This window comes from Adiantum capillus-veneris, chromosome 10 (assembly GCF_014529385.1).
Source record: "Adiantum capillus-veneris isolate H3 chromosome 10, ASM1452938v2, whole genome shotgun sequence".
Lineage (NCBI taxonomy): Eukaryota > Viridiplantae > Streptophyta > Polypodiopsida > Polypodiales > Pteridaceae > Adiantum > Adiantum capillus-veneris.
The window spans coordinates 93,024,063-93,039,305 of record NC_140940.1 but is presented as its reverse complement, the minus strand read 5'-3'; the positions used below and the strand labels follow the sequence as shown (position 1 = coordinate 93,039,305).

General features: G+C 47.3%; 1 protein-coding gene across 1 annotated transcript in view; it reads right to left on the bottom strand.

Moving 5' to 3' along the window:
• Positions 1-15,243, bottom strand: part of LOC147449244 (uncharacterized) — a 34,204-nt gene that overhangs the window by 331 nt on the left and 18,630 nt on the right. The window contains exons 7-11 of the mRNA XM_086521533.1: positions 3,945-4,295; positions 3,786-3,893; positions 3,199-3,525; positions 1,362-1,706; positions 77-388 (exon numbers count right to left, since the gene is read on the bottom strand). Of these exons, the coding sequence (XP_086377659.1) occupies positions 77-388; positions 1,362-1,706; positions 3,199-3,525; positions 3,786-3,893; positions 3,945-4,295 (1,443 nt within the window). The remainder of the gene's footprint in view (positions 1-76; positions 389-1,361; positions 1,707-3,198; positions 3,526-3,785; positions 3,894-3,944; positions 4,296-15,243) is intronic.

Sequence of the window (15,243 nt, the reverse complement as noted above, 5' to 3'; positions counted from 1 at the left end):
GCAGTACCAATACGATTGTGAAAATTCTAAGAATTCATTTTGAGCGCAATTAAAGGTTACATCAGACAATTAAAACCTGGAAGAACAGTTTTGTAAAAGATGCCTAAAGTAACTCCTCTCCAGCTGCATGTGATTGAGTAGTTTCCAGCAATTATTGTGGTATAGTTGACATGATAGAGTCCCACATTTTCCTCATCATATGATATATTAGTATTAACTGCAAGATTTCTTGCCAGATTAATGATAGAAACTTGGGGGTAATAATCTTCAGAACCAGATGGAAAGCCCTTCCCGTCTCGCAGCTGAATGTCAAAAGTAGAAATGTTTCCAGCAACAGACTGCAGAATCCCCTTCCCAGAAATCTCACTCTTGTTTCTATCAACCACTCCTGGCATCACCAGACATGATCTATTCAATACACAGTTTTAAAAATGAACAACTAGACATACGATCTCCAAACAAACCTTCATAGTCTCTTTTTCTAGTGGAAATAGAGATTATTATCACACACATCTATGATGCCAAGAATTACAATGCATATAGATGTAGAAGCACACAGTATGACAAACATTTGTAAGCAATTTGCAGACAAGATTAGAACATGTCCCTTTCGCTTTGATGAGAAACATATCTCCTAGGTTCTTTAAGCCCAAAGAAGCGCAAGAACACACAAAAAAGAGACCATCCACAAGATTAATGAATAACAAGAATCGGTGATCGGCAACTAAGGCATGGTAGAGACCAATCTAGGATACCCAACCCGTAGCGTTCCAGAGACATTCAGATTAAACAGCAAAAAAGGGAGGAAAACAATAGTATCTAAAAGACAACAATATCACTTCAATTTTGATATTTGAACATTGGATATGTTATCCATGCTGGATGGCCCGATAGGGAACCGAGAGATGAGGAGGAGATGCCTTCTGTGACTGAGGACACACCAAAGGGCTAGCAGACTAGCAGACAGATCATAGGTATATATGGTGTAGCCTACAGCTTATTGATACATTCCATGTTTGTCTTTAGTTTTGACTTCTCCGCTTATGTTTGATAATAAACACGTCTGTGCCATATGATTTTGTGAGCAGAACAAATGCACTTCTATGTTCGATCATCAACTACTGATGAGAATGCATGAGACACGTCACACTTAGCGATGCTTTATGCTGAATAAGAGCAACCTTCCACAGCAATGAAATGGATCCTAACCACAAGCTGGAAAAAGTTTGGGCAACAAGGGGGAAGATGCGACTAGCCTGACGAAAAGGAGCAGAACTGGAAAGCATGTATAAAAAATTGATACGTCAAAAGAGAGACATCGTCAAATGTAATTAAAGAGTTACAGGAAGAGGCCATCCTACCTGCTGTGAACTGAAAGAGAAAAGGTGATCCAGAAAGACTGCTGCCATACTTTTTGAATACAAAGAAGAAATTTCCAGGCACTTTCAAGGAAAACATTATGATCTGTTCTGTTGCTCCACTCAGGGGAGGGTTCAAATACAAATCGTCTAGCTTAACTGCAGAGCTTTTGCCTTTCCTTACTACTATTAAAGAGATGTTTTGCCGTTCCAGATCATCATTTCTTAAAACTACAAAGTTAAAAAGCAAATCCTTTGGCTGTAAAGCAAAGCTTGCCATTCCTCCTACATCAAACACGTTGGATCCCTGTAACCATCCCCCAGAGCTGGTTGTGATGTTAAATAGACCTGTAAAAATAGATATAAGCATTAATCACATGCTAGGCATAAAATGTTTTTGCCTAAGGTAATGAATTCCTGTGACTGGATGGTTTTCATATTGGTCGATATTGATGCATTTTGATTTGTTGGTACAGCAAAGTGTTATCTACATAATGAAATTGTGAATCATACAATGAGGAGTTTGATACACCACACCATCAGTGAGGAGCACAGGTAGGAAATTTCAAGCCCCCAAATGAGAAAAAATGAATCAGGTATCCCAACCTTTTATGTTTGATAATCACATGGATAGCAAATGTGGTTAGTACAACCAATATGCTCGATCACAATAATAAAAAGGCATAAGCTAAATTCTCAATAAAGTCATCACTTCTATCACCATAAACAACAAGACACACAGAAGCTGCTTGTGATAGACCACAGGAAAACGGCCTTACAATGCATCAGTGTGTGGAACCCAACTATAAATCCCTGAAAACTGGAAGAATTAAATACAGGCCGTCCAGCAATGCAATCAAAAGCACAATTGTGCACAGCCCAATCCATCCTGGGTAGTCTCATGTAATAGACAACACTGAATTCTGAAAATTTCCTTTTGCTTGCTTGTTTGAAATCAACAGCAAGAAGTTAAAGTAGATTCTTGTTCATCCTCTCCTGCCACTCCTCTAAACTTGGCCCCAATAATCAAGGTCTGATAAAAAGCAAAATCCACCTCATGACCACAGTACCACTGCCCCACCTACACACCGGACTGCATTGCCTCAAGCTATGATCCCATATCTTATCTTAGTATCAAGAACCCTTATTGTTTTAGCATTTGTTTTTCACAATCTCATTGGAAATGAGCACCTCCTCAGCTTATTATAAGACCACCAAACCACCTGCTGGAGGGAAAATGGACTGGAACTGTCTCATTTTTTCTAGTAAATATCGAGAAGATTCTATTATCTTGGAGCTTCTAATTTAAGAACTTAGGTACGTACCACTTCTCAGTGCTGCCTCCGGCATTCAAGCACAAAGTTTCAATCAGAAGCAAGGACAACACCAGCTGAAATTAAGGTCACCTCATTTAAGATTAATTTGAGCATTGACCATAACTTGAGTTCCCCTACTCAGGTTGCTCCGATAGCGGCATGGAAATGGTCATAAGAAGTAGGTTTTTTTAAAGGACATGGATTAACAGAACCATTAGAATGGTGATGTAGACCACCAACCTCTAGAACACCTGACAGGCTTGTTTTACTCGGGAGAAACTGGGCTTTTTCCTTGAGCACCTTTGGTAACATAAGCAAGTGATAAACCATTCTTCCTATGAAGCTCTTAGTGAAGGGTGATATCACCAGGTCTGGCTTACATTAAGCTCTGAGATGATCTGAACACAAGGGGATATGGAAAGCCAAGTTATAGAAAGAAAACTGGAAGGCCACAGTCCGCCGAACCTCAATTAAGACATCCTTAAGAAAGTACAAAGTTCAAAATGATCTGCACGGACCCTTACCTGGAGCAACAGTAAATAATAATGGGGAATTGGAGATGTTTGCTTTTGACGTTCCAATATTCAAATGGTAGTCTCCAGTAGCTCTAACCATAAATGTAAACAGCTTAAAGTCTGATGTGTCCTTCACCTTCACAGCCTCTTTAAGGTCTTTGTGAGTATCGACATCCAGAACACTTATAAAACTTAGGTTGAAAGTACTTAACAATGGATTTATATTATTGCCATAGGCATCTTTTAACTGCACTCGTACACTCACAATATCTCCGGCATGGAAATTTCTTTTATCGTCAACCCAAGAAGCTACACATCTGTTGGTCATGACCTTACCTGTCAAATAGTATTGTACAATTGAAGTATTATCCAGTATACACCAATCCTTTCGAAGAAAAAGACCTAGTTCATTTTCAGCAGATTCTATCCTTAGCACCTCAAGGGCATAGACCCCAAATTCCAGAACAAGTATAGGGAGATTATAGAATAAATATATGATCAAAGACATTCCTGGTTTTGAAGCTCTTGAAAATTGTCAGAATTTAAGGTCGTATATTCCTAGTGAATCTTGTACTCTCTAGCGGAGCCTTACATACAGAATACAACAAGGAATAATATTTTCAAGGTTTGAAAACTACCACCTTCCTTACTGCTGCTTGCCAGAAATATATCACATGCACTTAGTGGCACAAACATTTGACAAACTACTCATTCAAACAAAACTAGTGGCATAAAAACATGTTTAACAAGCTTACCAGAAATAAAGTCTAGTGATAAAGGAGACCCTGCAATAGTGGCTGTATCATCATGTACATTAACGAGGTAACGTCCTGCTACTTCTGTGTACAAAATAAAGTCCTGGTTTCCCTTTGTCATGTTCAAAATGGAAGAGACAGTAAAGTTCCGCAATACAGAGCTACTTGGGTTCTCTACACTTGCAATACTAACATTCAATGTTGGTGGGTCACCAAAATACAATGTTCTGCGACTGACACTATTTCCAAAAGCATCGATAAACCAAACCCTGAGTGTCGTATTTTGGCCTGCTTCAATTGTCCTTGACTTATTCATCCACTGTGCCTTGCAATTTTGAGTTGAAACTGGGGCTATGAATTACGAAAACGGTGCTTAGAAGATATCCAGACTGAAGGCAGAAACTTGAGACATTTCAAAATAAATTATTTCCCTATCATGTTGTACGCACACACTTTTTGTTTTCTGATAATACTTATATTACTAGTAGGAAACCTCAGAAACTAACAAAGAAGATAATGTACAAAGTAGAATGCTGCACTCATACCATGAAGACGAGGACAGGGCAGTGAACTACTAAAAGCAGTGGAAAAAATTACAGGGTCGGTAGAGAGGTGTCTTGGATGGTGAATAAGAAGTGTAATGACTGTTGAAAAGACATCCCAAAGAAGTGAAAAGGATCTCTTTAAGAAGGAACAAAAGATCATTCCTAAAACTCCAAATAGACCACAAATCCCCGATAATGAACCAAAGTGAAGAAGATGCTACATGGTAGCATCCATAGAAAGGTAACTCTAAACAGCCAGAACCACTTCCCAAAGTGGAGCGAAGGAATCTCACACTAGGACAACGGAAATGCGCAGAATCTAGAAGGATAGAATCAAAGCAAATCGACATAAACATGAATACATAAAGCTCTTTTGCACCTATATGATGCTTAGGTCTAGCCGCACCGAAGATTTCCTGGTCATATCTATACAAGTACTCAGACTTTAGTCTGTCTGCATAGAAGAGTTCCGATTCACATCTACACGGTACTCGGACACGGGTTTATTTGCATACAAGATTTCCAAACAACCCAAACAGTTTGTCAATCAGATTAAAACGAGTTCATATTAAACAAGTTCGAAAAAGAACCAAGAACAAGAAGGCTCTCTGCTGCTCCCACACGCTCCCCCCGCCATCGTTCTCCTCTCCCCCCGCCTGCGCGCTGCCCTCCGCCTGTCCCTGCCTGCGCGCTGTCCCAATCCCACACTGCTCTGCCTGCACCTAGCCAGCGCGTTGTCCAGCCCGCTCCCCCACACCCCCCACTGCTCCTTCGCTGCCCGCACACACATTCGCTACCTGCTCTCGTTCGCTGCCCACCGCCCCCGCACACAGTGACCTCCATCTCCACTCGCCCTCCACCTTTGCGCACCTTTGCCCCCCACCCCCCCACCCCCCACCCCCGAAGGCCTCGCTTATTCAGCCCTGCAGTGGAGTTCTCGTTGGGACTTCACTTCCCGAGCTCTCAGGTGTTTGTCTCCACGCCCCCCCCTTTTCCTACACATCAGCAGACACAAATGGAAGCTCATGCTCCGCCACAGAGGGACTCCTCAGAAGCAACCTCGCCCGGCCCTGCAGAGCCCCCCATCCGACTTGCTCTTTCACCGACAGAGCAAGCGAGCCTCGCAGCAGAGGTGGAGCGCCTCCAGGCAACCTCCATCATCTGCAAGATTCTCGGCACCAGACCCAACAGAGGAGAGCTGCGTGATCTTCTCCAGGCCCGCCTTCTCGCAGAGGTGGGCAAGATCTTGGACATTCAGATCCTCGGACGAGGATACTACTAGATCGAGTTTGAGACCTCCGAGATGGCGTCCAAGGTCATCGCCATGAGCCCCTTGACCATCCGAGCAGTTCGAGCCCACTTTCGATAGTGGAGACATAGTTTTGACCCTTCTTCAAATGTTCTGGTAGAGGAGGCAGACATTCCCATCTCCGTCTGCTCCCCTGGTTTGCGGAGGGAGTACCTACAACTTTTGTCCAGGGTAGGCTCAACAATTGGGACTGTCCTGGAGACACCTCGCACGGCAGCCTCAGTAGCTGCCAAGGTGGCCGGCATTCCCTCAGTTCGCATTCTCGTTAGGGACACTCACATTCTCTTGAAGCTCATCCTACTTCCTCGGGTGAGTGGAGGTTGGTTTAGACAGAGTGTGGAGTATTAGAGCCTCCCCAATCAGTGCTTCATTTGTCGATAGATGGGCCATCTTACGAAGGCCTGTCCACGGAGGAGGCCCCGACCTACATCACAGGCCCAGACCCAGCCTTCAAGGGCTGGCCAACAGCCACTGGCAGAGACATGGAGCATACAAGCAGAGCCACCCTCCGAGCCTGGGGCTCCAGCACAGGAGGGATGGCAGCAAGTTCGTGGTCGACGACGACAGGGGCCACAACGACAACCTGGCACTCAGCGTGGTCCTCAAGCGCCTGCCCAGCAGCAGTGGGTTCCCACGGGGAACCGATTCAGTCCCCTTGAGTAGGACGAGGTCCCTGCTCCAGCCTCCACCTCAGCTTCACCCTGGACAGCCCCCCCCCCCGAGTTTCCTCCCCCCCTCCTCCTCAACCTCCCCCCGCCTCCTCCTTCTCGCCCCTCTACCTTTGTAGACCCCCCTCGCCCCTCTTCTCCTCCATCTCCCCCTGCTCCTACACCCCCCCTTCCAGCTCCAGTCCCTCAGTCGACCCAGGGGGAAGGGCCATCCCCGGTTGCTAGAGATCTCTTGGCAGCGCCTTTGCCACGAGTCGCTTGGCGAGAGAGGGACGGCCTTTCTTGCAACCCCCTCTTCTAGTACAAACGTCTCCCTTTGCAGCAGTCCCTCGTGGTCTGACAAGCTTCGACATTCGGCACCGATGGGACTTCTTTGCCTACACTTCATACGCTTTCTCGGCAACGCCTCATCAGACTTTGAGGCAGCCTACTTCAGGGTTCATGTTCTGTTCCTTGCAGCTAGAAGGCTAGAGGCCTTGGACTCGACGGTTGGCTTCTCTTTTCCCCTTTGCGGCAGGTACCAGACTGAGTGGACTCTCGACTCAGTGTTGGAGTGGCTATAGACACCGGCCCTAGAGTTCTCTCACCACATGGGAGACCTAGGGGTTACAGGCATGCTTCAGACTCTTTGGCCATTGGCCAAGTTTGCTGTGACCCCTCCAGATGCAGCAAGATGTATACACATTGTAGTTCATTTCTTTGCTGATACACAGTGCCCGCCATGCTATGTACACATTCATTAGGTCTCCTGGACAGAGGAGGTTGCTTTACGCACGGCTCGATCTACTTGGGCTTCAGCCAGGCACTCTTTGCAGTCACGCCTATCTAGAGGACGCTCGGATGCGGATTACTCCCCATCCAAGTCAGCCTCGAAGATAGCACGTTCAGCTGCTGCGGCAGCATCTGTTCTCTCTCGCTCCCCATGAGGATAGTCTCATGGAACATGCAGTGATTAGGTGGACCCCAGTTTCAGTGTCAGAGGGGCCGACTGCCTCAGGAGCTTCAGCGATGCCTTGTGGGAGGAGAGATTGAACTTCTTATGCTACAGAAGCATCATCTGTGTGAGAGATGCATTAGACAATGCGTTCAGCTTTTGCCTAGACGATATGATACTTTTTGGTTAGCTGCTTTTGGACCTGGAGGCATCCAGGGTGGGGTATGTATGATTATTGCGGATTCTTTGCAGCAGGCCATTGTGGGCAGAGGGATTATTGTGCCAGGCACGGCTCAGTGGATCACTATGCAGGTTCAGGGTTGCCTTGTGGGCTTCCTGAACATCTATGCGCCCAATGTGGCGAGTGCACGAGCAGAGTATTGGTCACAGATTGTTAAGTCTCTATTGCAGGCGGAGCAGTGGTGCACAGGGGGTGACTTCAACATGTTGGAGAACCCCTCTGACAGGATTGGTGGTAGATATGCTACTATGCATGGAGTTGAGCTGGCAGCTTGGGAGAGGTTTTGTCTAACTCTGAGGGTTTTGGATGTGTGGCAGCAATCTAGCTTTGTGAGGCCCCCAGACAGCCTGGCCTTCTCCCGTTCGGACTGTATAGTGGGAGGAGTGAATCTATCGCGGATAGATCTCTTCTACACTAGTGACCACTTCTGTTACTTGGGTGGGATAGTTGGCATTCTGGACCATGCACCAGTGATCCTCACAGTGGCAGATAGGCAGAGGAGGGGGAGCACGATGCTTGGCATCCCTGAGAGGGTCTTGTTGGACTCTACACTCAGAGAGCATGTGGAGGCTCTTTGGATAGAGAGCCTACATATGCAAGATTCTCCTACTCACAGAGTGGCCTCAGGAATAGCTCAGCTTAGTCGTTTCCTTCTCCAGGAGTCTTTGGCTCGCTTGGCTGCAGCAATAGAGGAGCAGCAGCGTCTTCGACGGTATGTTGCTTCCTCGTAGAGGATGCAGGAGCAGCATCCAGACAGTCCTTGCTTGGAGGAGCAATTACAGCAGGCTCGCCACGAGCTTGTTAACACAGAGGAGCGGCGTCATGAGTTTGCTTTCATCGACAAGCATCTCAGTGGACACAGGTGGGTGACAGAGTGATTGGTGCTTTTTTGAGGTAGTGGGACCTCGGCATACGCATGCCAAGGTCAGTCAGTTGAGGAGGCCCGACGGGTCAGTTGCTTTTAAGCAAGAGGACATGCGTGCAGTTTCTACTGACTTTTACCGTGAGTTACTGTCTGCACAGCCCCAGTCAGAGCATCAGGATGCATGCGGAGAGCAAGCGTGTTCTTCGGCTAATGCCTGCTCTTTCCATGACTCGACAATACACTTAGGGGGCAGCTGCTTGGTCCACTCTCATGGGCCCGGTATTTCAGTTTGAGCTATCTTTCACTATCAGGATGATAGTGATGCAGGGGGGGGGGCAACCTACACTCCAGGCTGCCACAGAGCTTACTCCACAGGAGTGGTGCAGTGAGAGAGAGGAGTGTTGGCAGCTCATCAGTGGCCTGACACTCTAGTTCATCTGGCGGGCCCGCTGCTTCCGCATCTTTGAGGCTCGCCCTGTACCACCAGCAGAGACTGTTCGCGATCTTTGGCTAGAGCTGATCCACACTCTCAGAGGACAGCTCGAGAGACTCCAGGACAGCTCTGACCGCATGCAACGCAGAGAGGCTTTCCTTCGACTCTGGCGTCCTAGGCACCATGGTCCAGGGTGTACTCAGATGGCACTACCCTCCAGCTGTGTGGCTTTTCCCTCCCCCCATTTCTTGATTTAGCCTCATTGTACATATGCTACTTTTTTCATTGGGAGTCTCCCCATCATGGTTGTTGTAGCCCTCTCTTGAAGAGGTGGTTGTAGCCCTATGGGCAGTTTCATTAACTAATAGAAGGATCTTTTTCTCGAAAAAAAAAAAAACAAGTTCGAACAAACCTGAACAAGGTTCAAGTAGGTTCTACCAAGATCGGGCAAATTCAAACATTTATAACTTCATAAGGTCAAAATAGTCTAAATTTGTGAATTATAAAAGGGGATAAAACACTCACAAAACTACAAAAGCAAGGGACACAAGAAAACAAAAAAAGAAAAAACTAAATCACTTAGTTTTCTACTAAACAAAGTTAGATAAAACAAACCATTATATACTTAAAAATGCTTTTAGAAAAGACATAAGCAAAATAAGTTAAAGTAGGTTACATGACTAAAACTTGAAACAAGTACTCAACTTTAAACTAACAAGGATAAGATATCTCATTAACTCCACACAACAACTCCTAAAGGAACAAATTCTTCAATCCTAAAGTAAGCTAAATATTAAAAATGAATACTACTACAAACCTACCTAAAAGAGGCTAAATATAACCAAAGTAATACAAAGTTCAAAACTTGACAATATGCGACGTCAACTTCAGTGCTTGTCCAAATAGGAAGAATAAGATTATCACCTTTATCATGCATAGCCTCAATAATAGCTATGACATCCCTACTCACGTCATGAATGCCCAAGAGTAGGTACAGGTTTGTATAGAGGTCATTAATGCTTTGAAAGTACTCTATAAAACCAACAAACTAAGTTTCTATCACCCTCGAGAGGTGATGGCCATACTTAGCCATAATAAAGGCTAGCATTTGTTAAGTGAGAGCAAAAATACCAGAAGCAATAAAAACCCAAAGAGAAAATTAGTGTGTTACTAAGTCAAACAACAAGTCGCCTTTCAAGCTCCCTAGTTTTATTGAATTTACTATTGATTATATCGAACATTCCAAAGGAAACGAACATTTTTTATGATTTTTTTGACTGAGTGCCCTTTTCAAGGAGTAAAGAAATAAGATGGCACGACTAAACAACAAAAGCAGATTTACTAGAACAAAGACAAGAAAATCTAAATAATCGAGAGCAAATGATAGCTAAGAGGAAAAACAGCTCGTTGCTGCTACCCCCCCCCCCCCCCCCCCTCCTCCCTCGCGCTGCGCATTTCCCTGCCCGCTGTCCAGCCCCCCAGCGTGCTGCCTGCGTTGGTACAACCAGCCCTCGCGCCCCCGTTCGCCGTCACTACACCTGCCCGCCCCTTGGCCTTAGCCCTCTTACTCCCCCCCCGCCCCCTGTTTCCCCCTTTTTTCGCCTTCTACCTGCTTGTAGGTTGTTCTCTCAGCTTGCTGGCATACACCTCGACACCAACGACCCTATCCTTTCAGCAACAGACACAAAATGGCGGCCTCCAAGCGAGCTTGATGGCCGAAGTGGAGCGCTTGCAAGCCACTTCGGTTATCTGTACAATCATTGGCACTCGACCTAGTCGGGGCGAAGTTCGGGATTTACTGCAGGCCCGTCTTCTCTCCGATGTGGGCAAGATCACACATGTCCAGATCCTCGGGAGAGGGTACTACCAGGTCGAGTTCGAGTCTTCAAATATGGCGACCAAGGTGATTTCGATGAGCCCGCTCGGCATCAGAGCAGCTCGAGCTTACTTCCGACGTCGGCATCACTGTTTTGACCCTACTACAGATGTGCTCGAGGAGGAGGCAGACTTGCCTATTTCGATTTGCTTCGCAAGCCTGAGGCGAGAGTACCATCCCCTCCTACCCAGGATTGGTTCCATGTTCGGGAAAGTTTTGGAGTCTCCACGCACGGCAGCTTCAGTTGTGGCCAAGGCCGCAGGTCTACCTACTGTGCGGGTTCTTGTTTGTGACACACACTCCCTCCCCAAAGTGGTACTACTACCTAGGGTGAGTGGGGGATGGATCAGACAGAGTGTGGAGTATTCGGGTCTCCCGAACCAATGTTTTATTTGCAGACAGATGGACCATATGGCAAAGGCTTGTCCTCGCAGGAGACCTCGACCCACAGCGCATGCGCAACCGCCCAAGGCTGAGCATGCCAAGCAGCCAGGTACACAGGATACACAGGCTGGTACTTCGACCAAGACCAGTGACCAGCAAGCTGATGGTTTGCAGCAGGTGCCCGGCCGCCGCCTTAGGGGAGAGATCACCCCACTGCTCCTCCTGGTGGCCGACCTGCTGCAGCTCAGCAGCACTGGGTTTCGACTGGGAACCGTTTCAACCCCCTTCAGCAGGACCTGCCTGAGGAGGCCCCGTCCACTTCTGTTCCTCCACCGCCGCCGCCTCGCCTCCCCCGCCTCCTCTCCCCCCCCCCCCCTCCACCTCCACCTTCGCCCCCCGCCCCTCCCCTCTCCTCGATGGGGCCCATAGGCTCGTCTCCGGACCCCTCCGCCACTCCTCCTCAGACACAGGGTACTGGCCACGCTTCTGCCGCGAGGCGTTCTCTTGGTAGTGCTTTCGCTAGACAACCCCACCTGAGGCCGCCTTTTTTGGTGCTCACTTCTTCCTTTGCAACGATCCCCAGAGATCTGACCAGCTTCGACATTTGCAAACGTTGGGATTTCTTCGATTACAGCTTCACTTGGTTTCTAGGTGATTCCTCTTCCGACTTGGAGGAGGCCAGCTTTGGAGTCCACGTCCTCTTTCTTGCAGCTAGAGGCAGTGAGGCCCTAGACAAAGTGGTGGGTTTCTCCTTTCCGTTGTGTGGTAGGGATACCAAGGAGTGGACCCAACACATAGTCCTAGACTTGCTCCAGACCCAAGCTATTGAGTTCTCTCATCACACAGAGGACTTAGTAGTGATAGATCTTGTGCAGACACTTTGGCCTCTTGCCAAGTTAAGCGTGACACCTCCAGATGCAGCGGGTTGCAGGCACATTGTGGTGCTCTTGTTTGCTGACACTCAGTGCCCTCCGTGTTATGTTTTTGTGCATGAGGATTCTTGGACAGAGGATGTAGCCCTTCAGGCTGCACGCTCGGCTTGGGCCTGGGCGGGACAGTCACTTCTTGCACGCTTGTCTAGAGGTCTTTCGAATGCGGATTACTCCCCATCCAAACCGGCCTCAAAGATAGCGAGGTTGGCTGTTGTTGCAGCATCTGTTTTCTCTCACCGACTCCATGAGGATCATCTCATGGAATGTGCAAGGATTAAGAGGGCCCCAGTTTCAGCGACAGAGGAGTCGGCTGCGTCAAGAGCTGTAGAGATGCCTTGTGGGTGGTGAGATTGACATTCTTATGTTGTAGGAGCATCATCTTTGTGAGAGCCGCATTCGGCGTTGTGGTCAGATTTTGCATGGTCGCTATGAGACTTTTTGGTCAGCTGCTTTTGGACCTGGAGGCATCCAGGGTGGGGTATGTATGACCATTGTGGCCTCTTTGCAGCACGCCATTGTGGGCAGAGGGATTATTGTGCCTGGCAGGGCTCAGTGGATTACTATGCAGGTTCAAGGTTGCCTGATCAGCTTCTTGAACATATACGCGCCCAATGTGGCGAGCGCACGTGTAGAGTTTTGGCCCCACATTGCAGAGTCTTTGCCGCAGGCAGAGCATTGGTGCATTGGGGGAGATTGCAACATGTTGAAGGACCCAGCTGACAGGGTAGGAGGTAGTCACACTACTGTGCATGGAGAGGAGTTGGCGGCTTGGGAGAGGTTATGTATGACTTTGTGGGTTTCAGATGTGTGGCAGCATTCTAGCTTTGTGAGGCCACCTGACAGCCTAGCCTTCTCTCGTTCGGACCGTCGAGTGGGAGGAGCGAATCTATCGCGGATAGATCGCTTCTACACTACCGATCACTTCTGTGACTTGGGAGGGACTGTTGGCATTTTGGCTGGGACTTCCTTTTCGGACCATGCACCAGTGATCCTCGCAGTGACTGATAGGCAGAGGAGGGGGAGGACGATGCTACACATCCCAGAGAGGGTCTTGCTAGACTCTGCGCTCAGAGAGCGAGTGGAGGCTCTTTGGACAGAGAGCTTAGACATACAGGACTCTCCTGCTAACAGAGTGGCCTCAGATTTTGCTCAGCTTAGTCGACTCTTTCTTCAAGAGTCTGCGGCTCACCTGGCTACCACGAGAGAGGAGGAGCAGTGCCTCCGACGAGGCGTTGCTTCCTTGTAGAGGATGCAGGAGCAGCATCCAGACATTCCTTGGTTGGAGGAGCCGTTACAGCAGGCTCGCAAGGAGCTCGTTAGCACAGAGGAGAGGCGCTATACACAAGTTATTGCATTCACCCTTGGCCATCCAAACAGTGTGTCCGCTGCCACGTTCTTACTCCAGTTGTGTGAAGGATCTGGAAGTGACATGGACAAAAATTTGGCCCATCTCATCTACTTCTTATATAATTTCCGTTGCGTGAGGAAATACCGCAAACTCTGATGATCGGTTTTGATCACAAAATCCACTCCTAGAAGATAATGCTTCCAAGTAGACAAGGCGTGAATGATAGTCATGAGTTCCTTCTCGTAGATCGAGGCATGCAATTATGCATCCTTAAGCCGTCTACTTTTATAAGCCACTGCATGGGCTTCTTGGTTAAGCATGGCATCGATACAATCACTTGAAGCATCGCAGTGAAGTAAAAACAGCTTCATTGTTCTTTGAAGGTTTGTAGTTGGTTGGCCGTGATACTTGAGCCATTTTCCGGTACCCTCAGGTTTTTTAGACTGATCTGGGTCCTCAGGGGGACGCCTTTTGCCTTGGTCGCTATGGTCATCAAAGAACGCTCTTTGGTACATGCTATGTTCCATACGTCCGGGCGCACCAATGGAATGTAGATCCTCTGCAATGATTGCCAACTCCAACATTCGTTGAAGAGTGTCATGGGGATCCAACTTCATGCTCTTTCGAAGCGGTGGTTGAAGGCCTACTTGAAGACCTACTTTGAATCTAGTGGTTGAAGACCTACTTCGAATTTCTACAACTTTTCCTCATCGGAAATCTTCATGAAAGGCATAACTTTCAAAAGAACCGACTAATCCTTATAAACATAAGCAATGACTTTCTCATGTTCCTTTGGATCGAGCAAGTCTCATTCCTTCCTAATGTCCTTCTCGAAGTCGGGCGGAAGAAATTGCTCATAAAATTGAACTGAATCCACGTTTTGGCTTGTGTACCTTCCAAAATCTTGGCTAATACTGTATGAGAAGTGGAAGTAGTAGTATACTCAAGAGAGTATGATGGAGAAGAGATAGAGACATCCTGCTTTCATTTATCAGAGAGTATTTTTTCATGGCCCTTGCTCTTGGAAGGTCGTTTGTTCAAATCCGCATATCCCTTGTGCGCTTCGGCACCTCTTTCCGTGATTTCCTCCTGCAAGTTGTTACCATCGGCAGGATTTTCTCGATGCCCATCGACATCTTTTTCTTGCGGCTTCTTGATTTCGTCCAAAACCTTTTAAACAATCGCCAGCGTGAGAAGCTGTTGCAATTCCAAGAATTGAACTCGTACTTTCTGAAGTTCGTCTTCAGCGGTTCTCCTGTGGCTCGTCATGGTTCTTCGCGTCCCTTCCCAAACTACTCCTCTTTTCCACAAAAAGAGAGGCGACCAAGCTCTAATACCACTGTCACAAATAGCAACGCACAAGAAAAATCAATAAGCTCAAAATAAATAGACTTTAAATCAAAAGAGACGAGGGAGAAGATGGGCACATTATTGGGGACCAGAAGATGGGCTAGTCCCCCCACCCCTTAAAGAGAAATCTTTATTCAAGGAGAATCAATTTACAAGCACAAGACCCGAGAAACCCCTCCATTCTAAACCTCAGACTCGATGATTGTTTCCTTCCCGCGCGTGAAATTTGAGAGGCAAGCTCTAAATTCCTTCTCCGTCTGCATCACGAGCCTAAAAGTCCGCAGATTGTTCCAGATTCCATTACTGGAATCCCCGAGCATAGGCCAAGGCCTCCTTGATCTTTCTCTGTGATACCTGCAAAAATCACGAACAAGAAAGCAACAACTCATAGAGTGTATTCACAAGCTTCACTTA